The sequence below is a fragment of the Oncorhynchus kisutch genome, linkage group LG29 (assembly GCF_002021735.2).
Source record: "Oncorhynchus kisutch isolate 150728-3 linkage group LG29, Okis_V2, whole genome shotgun sequence".
In the NCBI taxonomy this organism is placed as follows: Eukaryota; Metazoa; Chordata; class Actinopteri; order Salmoniformes; family Salmonidae; genus Oncorhynchus; species Oncorhynchus kisutch.
Window position 1 is genome coordinate 15,696,666 of NC_034202.2, and position 14,125 is coordinate 15,710,790.

The 14,125-nt window shown below is 42.6% G+C and overlaps 1 protein-coding gene across 1 annotated transcript; it reads left to right on the forward strand.

Annotated features, from left to right (window-relative positions):
• The first annotated feature begins 837 nt into the window (after positions 1-837).
• On the forward strand, positions 838-5,969 carry clic3 (chloride intracellular channel 3). The gene is made up of 6 exons (XM_020465358.2): positions 838-1,145; positions 3,463-3,572; positions 3,826-3,951; positions 4,165-4,271; positions 4,374-4,549; positions 4,927-5,969. Exons 1-6 carry the CDS (start codon positions 1,110-1,112, stop codon positions 5,089-5,091), a joined length of 720 nt encoding a protein of 239 aa, XP_020320947.1. The 5' UTR covers positions 838-1,109; the 3' UTR covers positions 5,092-5,969.
• The last annotated feature ends 8,156 nt before the right edge of the window (positions 5,970-14,125 follow it).

The window sequence follows — 14,125 nt, forward strand, 5'->3', positions numbered from 1 at the left end:
TCCAGGCGTTATTTTCAGTCATAAGAGATGGTAGCAGCAACTATATGTACAAAATAAGTGAAAAAATGAGTTACAAACAACATGAAAAAACAAACAAAATAGCACAGTTGGTTTAAACGACAGTCATCCCCTGTGGCACCCTTCTTCTAATAGATGTGGGAGTTTATCAAAATTGGATTTGTTTTTGAATTCTTTGTGGGTCTGTGTAATCTGAGGGAAATATGTGTCTCTAATATGGTCATACATTTGGCAGTTAGGAAGTGCAGCTTAGTTTCCCCCTCATTTTGTGGGCAGTGTGCACATTGCCTGTCTTCTCTTGAGAGCCAGGCTATGCTCACTGAATCTGTACATAGTCAAAGATTTCCTTAATTTTTGTGTCAGTCACAGTGGTCAGGTATTCTGCCACTGTGTTTTCAAATTCGTTGTGGGTCTGTGTAATCTCTCTCTCTCTCTCTCTCTCTCTGTTTCTCTCGCTCTCTCTCTTTCTTTCTCTCTCTCTCTCTCTCTCTCCCTCTGTTTCTGTCCCCTTAACTCAACTCTCTTTGTCATCTTTGAGAGTTTTCAGATGAATGACGAGTACTTCATCCGGTCATAAATGCCGCTCAAAGAGAGAAAGTGGGCTTAATGTGTCCACCAAAAACACTGCAAAATGTATAGCTGGGTAAGGTACGCAGGAAGGTGGGGGAGAGGGGGTGGGAGAGGAAGAGAGCCACACTGACATTACATTGTTTGGAGGCCTGTGGGAGAGTGAGAATAGGTGGGGTGATCTCACTTTACTGGTCTGACTGGTAGGTCTGGTGGGGGCGTTTTCTTCAGAGACAGGTGGCGGGTGTGGTGAGAGACAGAAACAGAGAGGCGACAGAGAGGTACTAAAGAGAGGGAGAGAGGGAGGAATAGAGGATTGGCCCTAACAAACCAGTGTTGTTGCTGACCATCTTTTATCATAACAGCAAATCTGACCTTCAACACTAAGACAACCATTTGGATCCTCTGACCTTAGGTGACCTACGGTGATTGAGCCGTGTGTGTGGATTGGGATGACACTGACAGCTCTCGCTTCTCTGAGAACCAACATTAACTAGTTGCTAAGCTCGAAGGAACTGAGAGAGATGGCGGAGGTCCCCAAGATTGAACTTTTCATCAAGGTAAGAGTTAGAATCCTAACCTGCCTCCAATGGAGACTGTATTACTGTATTTTGAACTTTGGTCCTGTTGTATAACAACAGGGGTACATTTTAGTTCCATCATCTTGGAATGGGAGACAGCATACAGCAGGGACTTATACTTTCAGGATATAGATGAACGTTGACCCATTTAGCATGCCCCACCCTATCATGAGAAAAATATAAACGGTTTAGTTTGATATCATTGGGAAGCTCAAAAACAGCGTTGTCAAACTATTTGATAATATATTTGTAAAAATAAATTATACTTTTTGAAACTGATGATCTAAAAACGCTTAAACTTAGATTTTTTTCATGTTAATTTACAGTACCAGTCAAAAGTTTGGACACACCTTCTCATTCAAGGGGTTTTCTTTCTTTAGCTATTTTCTACATTGTAAAATAACGTTGAAGACATCAAAACTATGAAATAACACATACGGAATAAAGTAATAGCCAAAAAAGTGTCAATCAAATCAAAATCAATTTTATATTTGAGATTCTTCAAAGCTGCCACCTTTTTCCTTGATGACAGCTTTGCACACTCTTGGCATTCTCTCAACCAGCATCATGAGGTAATCACCTGGAATGCATTTCAATTAACAGGTAAGCCCAAGTTATTTTGTGGAATTTCTTTCCTTATTAATGCGTTTGAGCCAATCAGTTGTGTTGTGATAAGGTAGGGGTGGTATGCAGAAGATAGCCCTATTTGGTGAAAGACCAAGTCCATATTATGGCAAGAACAGTTCAAATAAGCAAAGGGAAACGACAGTTCATCATTACTTTAAGACATGAAGGTCAGTCAATGCGGAACATTTCAAGAACTTCTTCAAAAAGTTCTTCAATTGCAATTCTTCAATTGCAATCGCACCATCAAGCACTATGATGAAACTGGCTCTCATGAGAGCTGCCACAGGAAAGGAAGACCCAGTTACCTCTGCTGCAGTGGAGAAGTTCATTAGAGTTAACTGCACCTCAGATTGCATCCCAAAAAAATGCTTCACTGTGTTCAAATAACAGACACATCTCAACATTAACTGTTCAGAGGAGACTGTGTGAATTAGGCCTTCATGGTCGAATTGCTGCAAAGAACCATTACTAAAGGACACCAATAAAAAGAAGAGACTTGATTGGGCCAAGAAACACAAGCAATGGACATTAGACTGGTGGAAATCTGTCCTTTGGTCTGATGAGTCCAAATTAGAGATTTTTAGTTCCAACCGCCGTGTCTTTGTGAGACATTGAGTAGGTGAACGGATGATCTCTGCATGTGTGGCTCCCACTGTGAAGCATGGAGAAGGAGGTGTGATGGTGTGTGGGTGCGTTGCTGGTGACACGGTCAGTGATTTATTTAGAATTCAAGTCACACTTAACCAGCATGACTACCATAGCACTCTGCAGTGATACGCCATCATATCTGGTTTGTGCTTAGTGGGATTAGCATTTGTTTTTCAACAGGACAATGACCCAAAACACACCTCCAGGCTGTGTAAGGGCTATTTGACCATGGAGAGTGATGGAGTGCTGCATCAGATGACCTAGCCTCCACAATCCCCCGACCTCAACCCAATTGAGATGGAATATGTGGGAACTCCTCCAAGACGGAAAAGCATTCCTCATGAAGCTGGTTGAGAGAATGCCAAGAGTGTGCAAAGCTGTCATCAAGGCAAAGGGTGGCTACTTTGAAGAATTTGAATAACACTTTTTTGGTTACTACATGATTCCATGTGTGTTATTTCATAGTTTCAATGTCTTCACTGTTATTCTACAATGTAGAAAATAGTAAAGATCAAGAAAAACCCTTGAATGACTAGGTGTGTCCAAACTTTTGACTGGTACTGTATGTATGGAAGTTTTTGTTCAAATCAAAAGGGTCCAGTCAGAAAGTGATTCAAATAATATGGAGTGACCCTGAAGCAATGTTACCTCTTCATAAAAGCTTGTTGTTTACGTAAATCCTTTTCAGTTACAGCGTATAGGTGTGTTTTCTTTTTGAAGCCAGGTCAGGTGAACAGAAACTGAAAAAGAGGATTGTCCAGTTTGGAGGCTTTCTGCTTGTCTTTATCCCCTGCTGCTGAAAATGCCTTCACTTCCTCACAGTCCAATGACTCAATTATCTTCATTCGCAAAGTGTTGTAAAAAGTGCTGCATAAATAAAACGGTGACACTTTACATTAGTGTCCTTACTACAGCGGAATTACGTAAGGGGGTATAATGTACCAAGTACAGCAATCAATCGTCTTTGTGACACTGTACTTACAATGAAAAAGTCCTTCTCGAATACCCCTCCACCCGTCAGGCCAGTGATGATGGGGAGAGCGTGGGGAACTGTCCCTTCTGTCAGCGACTCTTTATGATCCTCTGGCTGAAGGGGGCCAACTTCACCCTCACCACAGTGGACATGAAGAGGTACGTAAATGTGGCTATTCACCCTCACACACATACACTCTCCACAACACACCTAAAGCAACCGTTCCCTACATCCAAGCCACGCCTGAATCCAAGTGCTTGTCCAAACATGCCCATGCATCCTCAAAAGTCATTTGCCACTACTTATGAACTGCTAATGACGACAGAACGACTAGAGGATTGTGTGTAATAGATGAAGTGTGCAGTTGAGTGACTTTCTCCCTCGTGTTTCATCTGGTCCTCTGGTTGTCAGGGCTCCAGAGGTGCTGAAGGACCTGGCCCCGGGCTCTCAGCCCCCGTTCCTCATCTTCGGGGAGGAGGTGCGCACTGACACCAACAAGATCGAGGAGTTTCTAGAGGAGGCCCTGGCTCCTCCACAGTGAGTGTGTGATGAACATAAACAGGCATAAATGCACGGCAACACGCACGCGCACGCACGCGCACGCACACACGCACACACACACGGCAAATGAGACAGGTAATGAATAAATAAATGTTTATTCCAGGTGAATTAACGTCTTTGCGGTCAAATGCATCCTCCACTGGTTTCACTGATCCAGAACGCTGAGAGCTAATGGCAATGCTTTTCCAGGTACCCCAAGCTCTGCTGTCGCTACAAGGAGTCCAACGGTGCTGGAGATGACATCTTCCACAAGTTCTCTGCATACATCAAGAACCCTAACCCTGGCCTCAATGATAGTAAGAGCCCCTCCGTGTTTAGAAATCGAGTCATTGAAACAGTATGTCCTGTCATAAAATGAGCCTTGTTCCAGCTTCTGATGAGGCTTTGCTCCTTTTCAGTGCTGGAGAAGAAGTTTCTGAGGAGCCTGATGAAGTTGGATCAGTACCTGCTGACGCCACTCCCACATGAGCTGGACCAGAACCCAGACACCCGCCAGTACTCACGGCACTATCTGGATGGGAACTCCCTCAGTCTAGCTGACTGCAACCTGCTTCCCAAGCTCAACATAGTCAAGGTTATCAGATAAAGCATTCCAGGATCTCATAAACCACATCGCCTTTGCCTATGTCATCTATTGTCCTTTCATTTCTACTGTTTCTCTCTGTTGTAACCATCTCAATCTCGATCAGGAAATTAAAATGTTTATTCACGGTATTTATAGGTGTACTCAGGGGTGTCGTTTTGTAACATGGCACTGTTGTGATTAAATACGGACAGTATGGGTAGTCTTGAAGATCAAACAATGGTTCAAACAATGGGAATATATACATTGCATGGCCTTTTATTGGTCTGTATGACTACAAGTACCACTGGCACCACTGTGCTAATAGTAAACAGATGAAACCTTGCTCAGTGTGGTTTAGTGTGTGTCCTCCCTCTTGCCCCCCACAGGTGGTGTGTAGGAAGTACCGTGACTTTGAGATCCCTGTGGCTCTGACTGGTCTGACCCGCTACCTCACCAAGGCCAACCAGCAGGACGAGTTCCGATATACCTGTCCCAAGGACTCCGAGATCCTACTGGCCTACCAATCAGTGGCCAAATACCTCAACAAGTAGATCAGCAGAGAAGGAGGGGGAAAGAGGGGTGCAAGGAGAGAGAATATAGAGAGGGGTGGGGGTGGGAGGGCAGACAGGGTCAAAGAGGAGCTGAAAAAGATATGTTTAGAAAAGAGAAGAAATATAAAAAGTATAAAAAAAGGGAAAAGAGGGCTATGAAGAGATGAGGACCAGAACAATACGCCTGCTGCCCGTGCTGCAGAACAAGGCTTGTCTGCCTTCTTTCAATAACATATTGATGTATAACGCTGTGTGTGCAGGGTGAAAGTCTACTTATACTGTACATGTACTATTACAATGTGTATTATATCAATAATATATGCCTTTTCGCCGAAGCTTTTATCCAAAGTGACTTACAGTCTTGCGTGCATCATTTCTTTTTATATGGGTGGTCCCAGGACTCCCTATGGTGTTGCAAGCACCATGCTCTACCAACTGAGCTAGGGAGGACCATGTGCGTACAATACAATTGTGTGCTGCCTGTTTCATTTTTGTAGATATTTGCATTCTCTGAGTTATGGTCAACAGTTCAAATGTTATGTTTAATAACCTTTCAATGTATTTTATGCTCGCATTCAAAAACCTAGCAATGTGCATACTTTGTCTGGCAATTGTAATGATCTGGATTTTCTACCTGTGAGAGACAAGGAGACGGCACAGATGTCACATGCCACGTCAACAAAGATAAATGTGGTACAGTTGTGTGTGGGTTGATAGGTTTTGCATTTATTGGAATGCTCTACGTTGAAATGACTGTCACGTCCCGTAGGCCCAGAGCAATATTAAGTCTTGAGTAGGCATCATTTTAATTGGTTTATTTAAAAGTGTTTGGATTGCCAGAGGGAAACAGTACAAATCTAATAAAGTTCACGAAACTGCCTCGTTTCATGAAAATTATTGATCAAATGGATGCCTTTTAACTGCTGTGGGTGGAATCATAACATGTGAATGATCATTCTAATTCTATGGGTGGACTTTTTTTTATATTGGTTTTGGTTCAAACAGAATGCGGTCCATAGATATATTATATATGATACAGTCAGTCAGTTCACTGGCAGAAATACTGCATGTGTCTCTTGTCTTTGATAAGAGAATCAATTCTATCAAGGAAGGAGATTCCATAGAGAGGAGAAACAGATGGAGAGGGTTAAGAAGGAAAATGAGATAGATTGCCAATACCAAACCAGTCAGAGATAAAGACGGAGATGAGGAACAACTGAGAGAGAAACCGAAGAAGGAAAGACAAATGGACAGTGATCGGCTGAGAAGACAGAGGGAGAATGAAAAAAGCAATGGAAAGGAGAAGGATCAACGGAGGAAGGTAGCTAAACGGCAAATTGATGAAGACAAAGGAGCGATGGAGAAAGCGAGACAAGACCGAGAAACAGATTGAAAGACAGAGCACAGCCGGTGCAAAAAATGGGAAGAGCCGTACATTAAGGCAAGACGAGCAAAGGTAGAAAAACATACAGCATGTGAGCAAGAGAAGAAAGAAAGGTGGAAAGAAATAGAGCCAGAAACAGATGGGCAGAGAGAAAGAAGAAAGACCGGCAGAGAATGAAAGAGAGGAGAGTAAAGAAAATGGAGAGGACCAAAGCGACCGCAGAGGAAGATGACGGTGGAAGCATCATTGAAGAAAAGAACAAGAAAGATAAAAGTGTCAGTAGGAGAATCTTCAACTGGGGAAATGCTAAGGTCAAGGAGAGATACCGACGACAAATCGAGAGGACCTTTCAGAGGGAGTAGGAGGAAGGCGGTCATTTATGCAGCATAGGTAGGAAGCTATGCTAGACAACCAATATTTTATCTCGAGCCTAACTGAACATTAGGCTACCGTCAGTATTTTCTCACTAGTTATCTCTTTTCTCTTCTACTTTACAGTTTCTATAAGTTTATTTTTCCCTATTGGCACGATACGTAGGCCGTTTGCATATCACGCCAGCGACCTGGGTTCGCATCTCTGTCCACTATTGACAGTCTACCAACTCTCCCTTCTCCCCACCAGGCACCTTAGGAGGTGGTCTTGGATCCGTGGCCCATTGTCTTGTCAGCACACGGGCCGAGCGCGAGAGAGAGCAGAGGCAGAATCTGTTCAAGGCTGAACTAAGAAGACAGAAATGGGAAGGGTGCTGGTATGAATACCAAGACAAGAGAAGAGACAAGAAAGAGGAGAAAAGGGAGAAGGAAAAGCTTAAAGAGGAGAAGATAAGGATGGCCTCTGAATCACTCCAGAGTCTACACATTTATTTCTCCTGAAGTATATTAATACAATTATTCAACTTTTGTTAAGTTCATCCTGTCAAACATTCCATTCAAGGTAGTGACAAATAATCGTCCAGTCAGTCTAGCAGTCTAGTGAAGCAGAGATAGCTAGCTAGCTGAAGATACTGTAGTTACACCAAAGATAGGTTACACATTTATGGCAGCCAAACAGCAGTGAAAAAAAGCAGGTACCATCTACCTTAAGCTTAATATAGTCTTGGTTGGTGCGTAAAACCAATAAATAATGAAATCACCAAAAGTTTGAGCAGAAATGTCTCAATGATTGTAAGATGTCCTTGTTGCTCTATTGGAGACCACAAAGAAAGGTTTGGTAGCCTAGCCCTAGCCCATCAACCACCGAATCATCAGCTGGGTTACGTTAAGGAGTGTTAGAACAAATACAGTAGCAGAAAAAATATATTGTCACCCTTGCAAATTTCTTAAATAAATCCCTATTTCTTCACGAATAAATTGTTATTGAAAAAAAAGGTTTGGTCTCCACATCTTGTTATTGGATTTTCAACATTGCAGAAACAATTTTATTCTTGTAAGTTTAAGTTTACAATTTTCAATTTAGAAAATAAAGACAAATGGCATGGACAAAATTGTTGGCACACCAGAGCTAGTATTTGGTTGCACAGACTTTGGCCAAGATAACTGCAGACAAACACTTATTGTAGCAATCAATGAGCTTGCAGAAGCTTTCTACTGGCAATTTGGCCCACTCTTCAGCAGCAAACTGTTAGAATTCTTCACAGTTTGAGGGGTGCTCTCGACCAACTGCTGTTTTCAGATCTTGCCATAGGTTTTGATATGATTCAGATCTGGACTCTTCGCTGGCAGCTTCAAAACAGTCTAGTGTTTCTTCTTGAACCATTCCTGGGTGCTTTTTGATGTGTGTTTGGGGTCATTGTCCTACTGGAAGACCCACAACATTCAATGGAGACCCAGTTTTTGAACACTGGGTTAATATTGGATTCCAACACCTGATAATTAGCTGATTTCACGATGCCTTGTACACGTTTAAGGCCCCCAGTACCAGAGGCAGCAAAGCGAACCCACAGCATTATAAAACCTCCCCATGTGTGATAGTAGGGAGGGTGTTCTTTTCTTTGAATGCATCATTTGATCTTCGGTAAACAGAGCGCTGATCTGTACCTTCCGAAATAGCATTTTCCCCGGATTAAGGTGGTTTAGGTGTCTTTTTGCTCCATTCAATCAGGCCTTCTTGTGTCTCCGTCAGCAGCTGGGTCTTCTTATGTTTACCGACGACCAAATGAAGCATTCAAAGAAAAGACCCTCCCTATAATGACACACGGGGAAGTTTGATAATGCTGCGGGGTTGCTTTCAAATGAAGGGGATGATGAGAGGAAGGGAACCAGATTTCATTTCATTCACTCTTGACTTCATTGCGTTCAAGACAATTGAGAACTCTGAAAAAAAACGAGCTCCGACTGTGAAAAATTGTTTTGAATGGTCACCCAACTCGGAATTCTAAGTCGGGAACTCAGCCTTTTTGTAGAACTCCGACTTTGCCGACCTTGTTTTTTACCCCCAGAGTTCCCTAAAGCACCATAAATCCATCTACTTCGGGACACACCGGTGACTTGAATGACGCAATTTTGATACTTAAGTATATTTTTGCAATTACATTTACTTTTGATACTTAAGTACATTTAAAACCAAAATGTTTTAGACTTTTACTCAAGTAGTATTTTACTGGGTGACTTTCACCTCTACTTGAGTCATTTTCTACTAAGGTATCTTTACTTTCACCCAAGTATGACAATTGTGTATTTTTCCCACCACTGCACTTGTGCATACGGCAGACGCGTGCGTGAACACGCAAATGGAGGGGCGAGGGGTAGGGAATCATTTGGAATTCAGCCTGAGAAGGCCATGACATATGGCTTACATTGTTTTCATGCTCATCAAACCATTCAGTGACCACTCGTGCCCTGTTGATGGGCGCATTATCATCCAATGGAGGAATAGCCATGGTAGTCTAAATAATGACCTGCCTAGCATTTTATACATGATGGGATGTTAATTGCTTAGAAGCACCTGCTCTCAATATACACTGCATGACCAAAAGTATATGGACACCTGCTCGTCGAACATCTCATTCCAAAATCATGGACATTAATATGGAGTTGGTCCCCCCCTTTGCTGCTACAACAGCCTCCACTCTTCTGGGAAGGCTTTCCACTTGATGTTGGAACATTGCTGCAGGGACTTGCTTACATTCAACCACAAGAACATTAGTGAGGTCAAGCACTGATATTGAGCGATTAGGCCTGGCTCGCAGTCAGCATTCCAATTCATCCCAAAGGAGTTGAGGTCAGGGCTCTGTGCAGGCCAGTCAAGGTATTCCACACCGGTCTCGTCAAACCATTTCTGTATGGACCTCACTTTGTACACGTGGGCATTGTCATGCTGAAACAGGAAACACAAAGTTGGAAGCACAGAATCGTCTAGAATCCCATTGAATGCTGTAGTGTTAAGATTTCACTTCACTGGAACTAAGTGGCCTAAGAGAAGAAATACAATAGATGACCACTTATTTTATGTGTCACGCGGTTATGCCCATTTATGTACATCCTGTCCGGATGTTCTCATGCAATTGAGTGAGTGCTTATGTAACCGCCTACTGCAGCTGTTTGGGTAAAGCATGTGTTTGCAATGAAGCTGTCCTGGTGATTGATGTGTTGTTGAACTGAAAGAAGATGGGACATTTGGGAATTTATGTAGTGGATGGTAGAGGCCTGAGTTTGACAATTTTAAACAGATGGGAATTTATGTAGTGAATTGGGGAGGCCTGAGTTTGAACATTTGAAACAGTATTTCCCGGGTAGGTCTGCCTGAATATAAGTAACTGTTAGACTTGTCCTATTTATATTTGTATTTATTATGGATCCCCATTAGCTGCCAAAGCAGCAGCTACTCTTCCTGGGGTCCAGTAAAATTAAGGCAGATTATATCATTTTAAAACATTACAATACATTCACAGATTTCACAACACACTGTGTGCCAGCAGGCCCCTACCACATATCTACAGTACTAAATCCATGTGTATGTATAGTGCATATGTTATTTTGTGTGTGTGTGTGTGTGTGTGTGTGTGATTGTGTCTGTGTGTATGTGTGTGTGTGTGTGTGCATATGCATATGATATTGTGTGTGTGTGTGTGTGTTTGTGTGTGTGTGTGTGTGTGTGTGTGTGTGTGTGTGTGTGTGCCAATGTTTGTGTTGCTTCACAGTCCTCGCTGTTCCATAAGATGTTTTTTAATCTGTTTTTTTAAATTTAATTTTACTGCTTGCATAAATTATTTGATGTTGAATAGAGTTCCATGTAGTCATGGCTCTATGTAGTACTGTGTGCCTCCCATAGTCTGTTCTGGACTTGGGGACTGTGAAGAGACCTCTTGTGGCCTGTCTTGTAAGGGTATGCATGGGTGTCCGAGCTGTGTGCCAGTAGTTTAGACAGCTCGGTGCATTCAACATGTCAATACCTCTCATAAATAAAAGTAGTGATGAAATCCATGTCTCCTCCACTTTCAGCCAGGAGAGATTGGCATGCATATTATTAATATTAGCTCTCTGTGTACATCCAAGGGCCAGCTGTGCTGCCCTGTTCTGAGCCAATTGCAATTTTCCTAAGTCCTTTTTTGTGGCACCTGACCACACGACTGAACAGTAGTCAAGGTGCAACAAAACTAGGGCCTGTAGGACCTACCTTGTTGATAGTGTTGTTAAGAAGGCAGAGCAGAGGCCTCCCGGGTGGTGCAGTGGTTAAGGGCGCTGTACTGCAGCGCCAGCTGTGCCATCAGAGACTCTGGGTTCGCGCCCAGGCTCTGTCATAACCGGCCGCGACCGGGATGTCCATGGGGCGATGCACAATTGGCCTAGCATCGTCCGGGTTAGAGACGGTAGGGATGTCCTTGTCTCATAGCGCACCAGCGACTCCTGTGGTGGGTCGGGTGCAGTGCGCGCTCACCAAGGTTGCCAGGTGCACAGTGTTTCCTCCGACACATTGGTGAAGGCTGGCTTCCAGGTTGGATGCGTGCTGTGTTAAGAAGCAGTGCGGCTAGGTTGGGTTGTGTATCGGAGGACGCATGACTTTCAACCTTCGTCTCTCCCGAGCCCGTACGGGAGTTGTAGCGATGAGACAAGATAGTAGCTACTACAACAATTGGACACCATGACATTGGGGAGAAAAAGGGGCAAAAATCCCCCCCCCCCCCAAAAAAAGAAGGCAGAGCATCGCTTTATTAGACAGACTTCTCCCCATCTTAGCTACTACTGCATCAATATGTTTTCACCATGACAGTTCTAGTGTTACTCCAAGCAGTTTAGTCATCTCAACTTGTGTGTCACGCCCTGACCATAGAGAGCCCTTGGTTCTCTATGGTGTTTAGGTCAGAGTGTGACTAGGGGGGTGTACTAGTAGTTTTGTTTCTATGTTTTGGGATTGAGTATGGTTCCCAAATAGAGGCAGCTGATTATCGTTGTCTCTAATTGGGGATCATACTTAAGGGTTCCCTGTTCTCACCTGTGTTTGTGGGATATTGCTTTGTGTTTTGTCCATGTGCACCACGTAGTCACGTTTCATTGTTAGGTTATTGATTTATTGTTTTGTTCTGGCTAAGTTTCACTTTATAATAAATATGAGGAACTCAACATCCGCTGCGCCTTGGTCCGTTTCTCTTCACATACTTGACAACTTGCTCAATTTCCACATTATTTATTACAAGATTTAGTTGAGGTTTAGGGTTTAGTGAGTGTCCTAGACAAGTATGACACAGATAAACCACAGAAAACTACAGAAAACATATCTCCTAGACCAGTTCTAAGTGTATTGTGATTTACCTTCAATGAATGAAATCGCTGTCTCTCTCTCTGACTCTCTCCCCCCTTGGGGTATGTGTGAGGCATGGTTACATGGGTGGTGCCAGCCACAACAAGCTGTGAGGTTACAAGCAGAGAGAGAGAGAGAACCCTTCCCGAGGCCTTCTTTTCTAAAACATAAAAATATCTTGCCTTCCAACAATTAAAAATAATTATACATTTTAAATATATATTTTGTTGTAATGTGTTATAATAATATGTATGATATATATAAAAAGTTTTAGTAAAAAAACAGAGGTATAGTTTTATATTGCATAGTAAACTGTTAATAATAGTAATATGTTGATAGTAACATTTTAAGAAAAATAAAGGGTTTTAAAATGTAATTGACCTTTAATGAAATATAATGCACATCAACCATTGATGGATGGTGACGAAAATAATGACATTGCCAGCAGTCATGTTAAGGTTTTCAAAGTCTTATTGGTGGAGTTTATGGATATGCATGTGGCTGTGTATTATATGATGCCTGAATAGGTAAGAGGATCTGATCGTCCCTATTAGTATTATTGATCAATTCTTGATCCAAAAAGACATTTATTTATTTATTTATTTTACCTTTATTTAACCAGGTAGGCAGGTTGAGAACAAGTTCTCATTTACAATTGCGACCTGGCCAAGATAAAGCAAAGCAGTTCGACAGATAAAACGACACAGAGTTACACATGGAGTAAAAACAAACATACAGTCAATAATGCAGTATAAACAAGTCTATATACAATGTGAGCAAATGAGGTGAGAAGGGAGGTAAAGGCAAAAAAGGCCATGATGGCAAAGTAAATACAATATAGCAAGTAAAATACTGGAATGGTAGTTTTGCAATGGAAGAATGTGCAAAGTAGAAATAAAAAATAATGGGGTGCAAAGGAGCAAAATAAATAAATAAATTAAAATTAAATACAGTTGGGAAAGAGGTAGTTGTTTGGTCTAAATTATAGGTGGGCTATGTACAGGTGCAGTAATCTGTGAGCTGCTCTGACAGTTGGTGCTTAAAGCTAGTGAGGGAGATAAGTGTTTCCAGTTTCAGAGATTTTTGTAGTTCGTTCCAGTCATTGGCAGCAGAGAACTGGAAGGAGAGGCGGCCAAAGAAAGAATTGGTTTTGGGGGTGACTAGAGAGATATACCTGCTGGAGCGTGTGCTACAGGTGGGAGATGCTATGGTGACCAGCGAGCTGAGATAAGGGGGGACTTTACCTAGCAGGGTCTTGTAGATGACATGGAGCCAGTGGGTTTGGCGACGAGTATGAAGCGAGGGCCAGCCAACGAGAGCGTACAGGTCGCAATGGTGGGTAGTATATGGGGCTTTGGTGATAAAACGGATTGCACTGTGATAGACTGCATCCAATTTGTTGAGTAGGGTATTGGAGGCTATTTTGTAAATGACATCGCTGAAGTCGAGGATTGGTAGGATGGTCAGTTTTACAAGGGTATGTTTGGCAGCATGAGTGAAGGATGCTTTGTTGCGAAATAGGAAGCCAATTCTAGATTTAACTTTGGATTGGAGATGTTTGATATGTGTCTGGAAGGAGAGTTTACAGTCTAACCAGACACCTAAGTATTTGTAGTTGTCCACGTATTCTAAGTCAGAGCCGTCCAGAGTAGTGATGTTGCACAGGCGGGTAGGTGCAGGTAGCGATCGGTTGAAGAGCATGCATTTAGTTTTACTTGTATTTAAGAGCAATTGGAGGCCACGGAAGGAGAGTTGTATGGCATTGAAGCTTGCCTGGAGGGTTGTTAACACAGTGTCCAAAGAAGGGCCGGAAGTATACAGAATGGTGTCATCTGCGTAGAGGTGGATCAGGGACTCACCAGCAGCAAGAGCGACCTCATTGATGTATACAGAGAAGAGAGTCGGTCCAAGAAT